The 4,116-nt window shown below is 29.7% G+C and overlaps 1 protein-coding gene across 1 annotated transcript; it reads left to right on the top strand.

The window, feature by feature from the left end:
* Positions 1–450: 450 nt before the first annotated feature.
* LOC136207088 (uncharacterized) lies at positions 451–2,376 on the top strand. The gene is made up of 3 exons (XM_065998361.1): positions 451–631; positions 696–928; positions 1,921–2,376. The coding sequence occupies exons 1-3, from the start codon at positions 556–558 to the stop codon at positions 2,287–2,289; spliced, it is 678 nt and encodes a 225-aa protein (XP_065854433.1). The 5' UTR covers positions 451–555; the 3' UTR covers positions 2,290–2,376.
* Positions 2,377–4,116: the final 1,740 nt, after the last annotated feature.

Raw genomic sequence — 4,116 nt, 5'->3', positions numbered from 1 at the left:
AGTTATTACTTGCTCAATTATAAAACTTGTCTTCTTTAATATTAGAACTGCATACTCCGATTTTGGTCGTTTTACTTTTTTTTAAGACTTGTGCAATACATCTTCCATATTTAACTTACTTATTTACAACCGAACGATCAATTCATTACATTTTGTGCAAGTTCAGGGGGCTAACTGAACATTTTATACAAATTCAGAGAGCTATCGAAACACTTTAAAAGTTCAGGAGGCAATCAAACTTTTTGTACAAGTTCAGGATGACATCTAATTCGAGAATTAATCTTCTTGACCTATAGTCTTTTTCACGTTGTTAATGGGATGGCATCTAATTCGATGCTAACCCTTTGAAGTTTCTAGCAAGAGAATTAATTCTTTTTGCTAGAAGGGGGTGGCTTTGGCTATATAATTAAATATCCAAAGAGTGAAAGCTTATCATTGTTAAGAGAAAAAGATTATCACTAATACGTTAACGAAGAATTTTGAAGAGGGTAGTCTAATTATTTTAAATATCGACAAAATACTAAAATAATTTTGGAGAGATTTAAGATAGAGTATATGATGTCATTCTCATACCGTGGTCTAAAGATAAATGATATTGAGATTTTACCGACTCCTAAAAAGCAAGAAGAAGGTATTAATCTTTTCTTTTATGTGCGTTTATAAGAAAATGAATTTGATCGCTATTACTATTGCAGGAACTTGTGCTCGTCATGCTGCGGTGGTATGTACTCAGTCCTTGTATAAGATCAAACATGCTAAGAAACAACCACCCGAACAGTTTCCATCGCTGTCGATTCAACACTGTATAGACGCAACATCGAATAAGAAATTCACAAATGATGTGATTGAGTGGTTACGAGATAAGGGAGTCACGACGGAGGACTTGTATCCATATGAAGGTCCAATAGGTACATATCGATGTAGTAAGGTAAAAGTCTAAAATTTTTTCTTTCATTAAAAGTATGAAAATAAACTTTGTTGATTGACTGATTAGCAAAGAAAGTCCTCGTGGTTTACAAGTTTAAAAACAAAAGTCTGTACTTTGTCAATTTTGCAGTTACAAAATATATGAGTCAATTTTTCAGTCAAGCAATATTTGTGGTTTAGTTATTTTTGCAAAATTAGATCTTGAATTTTGGATAATTTTCAAAGTCAAACTTTTTAATTTCTCCAAATCACTCCATTTTTTGGGTAAATAGTTATGACAATAATTTTTGAAGGGATGACAGAGTTTATAAACTGCAAAAAGTACATACTCACGTTTGCAAACTTTTAAACCACGTGGATTGCCTTTACAAGTCGATCAAACCATAAAGTTTATTTTTATACTTTTTCTTCATTTTATACACATAGTATTTCACAATACTCTTTTGGATTAATACACATATATGACCTTGTATTTGTACGTTTTAGCACATATGCCCCTATATAAAATAAACAACCAAATATGCCCTCGTAATTGTTAATGACATACAAATAAACTCTTATTTGAACGGTTAGATTATTTGGCATAACTCTGTTAATCTAGTCATCACACTAATAATACAACACCACTTAGCAACAAAGGATGATTAAATTAGTAAATCCAAAATTTTAATAAGAGACGATTTTCATCGATAATTCTATCGGTATGGTCTTTTTTAGCGACAAATTTAAAGAGATCGCACGTAAAATTCAGTAATATTAAATTATATTGTTAAAAGATCCGACGTGACATTTTTTAGTTGAGGTGGAAGGTGAGGTGGAGGTGTTGCATTGTTAGTGTCATCATCATCAGTCTGTTAGATTAGGGCATTCTTTATGTCATTTGAAAAATATGAATATATATTTAACTGTTTATTTGATATAAGGGTGTGTATACTAAAATAGATAAATACGAAGTATATATGTATTAACCCTACTATTTTTTATCTTGTGAAGAATTGGATACGATACCATATACGAGGGTGTTATGATTTTAATAAATCAAGGGCAGAGGAAATGTACGATGAACTTTGCAAGCAGCTAATGGAGAAAGGACCATTTATGGGTTGTTTTGTAATTTTATCAGACTATTTTACCCCTAACGTTGAAAGTCACGGCCACTATAAAGCTGAAGGAGAATTGAGGTTAGACCGTGAAAATCAGATACCCAAGCATCTAGTGACCATAACGGGTTTCGGTGAGAAGAACGGAGAACGTGTATGGGAGTATCTTAATAGCTTTGGACCAAATTGGGGTAGAGATGGATATGGTACGCTGCCGTTTAGATGTGTTGATGAGTATTTCATTCCATATCTTACTGAATAATATTAATTAGTTATATAAGAAATAATGTAACAAAAACATCATTAATGTTGCTAAAAGTCGATATTTATTTACTTCTTTTTTTAAGTATATCATGTTTTTTTTCTTGGATGATTTTAAACTTTCGATTAGTTAATATAAAACCTGATTAAAAGAGGACAAAAAAAAACTTCAATTATAGCTCCTCAGTAGCATTTAACACCATTTAATAAAAATTGTAATTGCATCACACCAGTGGCGAATACAGGATTATTTAGTTGGGAGGCCGATTTTGCACGTGTTGATGAGTATTTCATTCCGTATCTTGCTGAATAATATTAATTGGTTCTGTAAGAAATAATATAGCAAAAACATCGTTAATGTTGCTGAAAGTCGATATTTAAACTTTCAATTAGTTAATATAAAACCTGATTAAAAGAGGACAAAAAAAACTTCAATTATAGCTCCTCAGTAGCATTTAACACCATTTAACAAAAAAATTGTTTACATCACACCAGTGGCGAATACAGGATTACTCAGTTGGGGGGCCGATTTTGCACGTGTTGATGAGTATTTCATTCCGTATCTTGCTGAATAATATTAATTGGTTCTGTAAGAAATAATATAGCAAAAACATCGTTAATGTTGCTGAAAGTCGATATTTATTTACTTTTTTTTAAGTATATCATGTTTTTTTCCTTGGATGATTTTAAACTTTCGATTAGTTAATATAAAACCTGTTAAAAGAGGGAAAAAAACTTCAATTATAGCTCCTCAGTAGCATTTAACATCATTTAACAAAAAAATTGTAATCGCATCACACCAGTGGCGGATACAGGATTACTCAGTTGGGGGCCGATTTTGCACATGTGTTCATAAATTATTATTTTTTTTTTGCTAAATCGAACTTGCTTAATTTTTTTTTTTTTTTGTATATATGTGTGTTATAATTTGAATGGTCAATAACCAATTTTAAGTATTAATATACAATTTTTCAAAATTAAGCTAGATTTCGTTTAATAGTCCTAACATGTAAAAAAATTAAAAAATTTGATTTCAGATGGCCTGACAGGCCAAAAAAATTAATAATTTAGATTTAAGCAGGCCTAAGAGGCCAAAAAAAATTAGAAATTTAGATTTATGTAGGCCTAACATGTCAAAAAAATTAGAAATTTGGATTTAGAAAGGGCTAAGAGGCCAAAAAAATTAAAAATTTGGATTTAATGAGTACCTAATAGGTCCAAAATATTAAAATTTTGAATTTTGGACACTCCTAACATGTAATGGGATATATTTAGTTTTTTTATTAGTTCAATGCTAGTTTCTATTTTTTTTTTTAGTTTTAAAATTTTAAAATTTAATTTAGAAATTAAGTTGTTTGAGTCTCAAAAATAAGAAATTAATTTTTTTAGTGGAAAAGACATAATAAAAATGAGTTTAAAAGTGTTATGAAAATAAATAAATAAATTAATAATGGTAACATAGTTTTATAATTATTCAAAAATAAAATTTAAATAAATAAACACTTTCTAAAATAAATTGAGGTTGGGGGGAATTGAACCTAGAACTTTTTAAAAAAAAAACAAGTGTTTTTAACCATCTCATCTACCTTTAAACAATAAAATATTACTACATAGAGTCTATATAGACTAATATTAGGAGGGACCGAAACTAGTCATGACCCAGGGGAGTAGGAGAAGGATGTACAAGGAGCTCTTCCGCACAGGGCCCCAAATTTAAGAGGGTCCAATTTTTTTTATTATATAAATTTAAATAAATTATTGTTATTAATTATTATGTGAAAAATTAAGTGAATGTTAACTTATTCAGAAAAATAATGCTCTGAAAGTG

This window comes from Euphorbia lathyris, chromosome 9 (genome assembly GCF_963576675.1).
Source record: "Euphorbia lathyris chromosome 9, ddEupLath1.1, whole genome shotgun sequence".
Classification (NCBI taxonomy): domain Eukaryota; kingdom Viridiplantae; phylum Streptophyta; class Magnoliopsida; order Malpighiales; family Euphorbiaceae; genus Euphorbia; species Euphorbia lathyris.
Note: the sequence above shows the minus strand (reverse complement) of the source record. Positions and strands in the feature narration are given on the sequence as shown.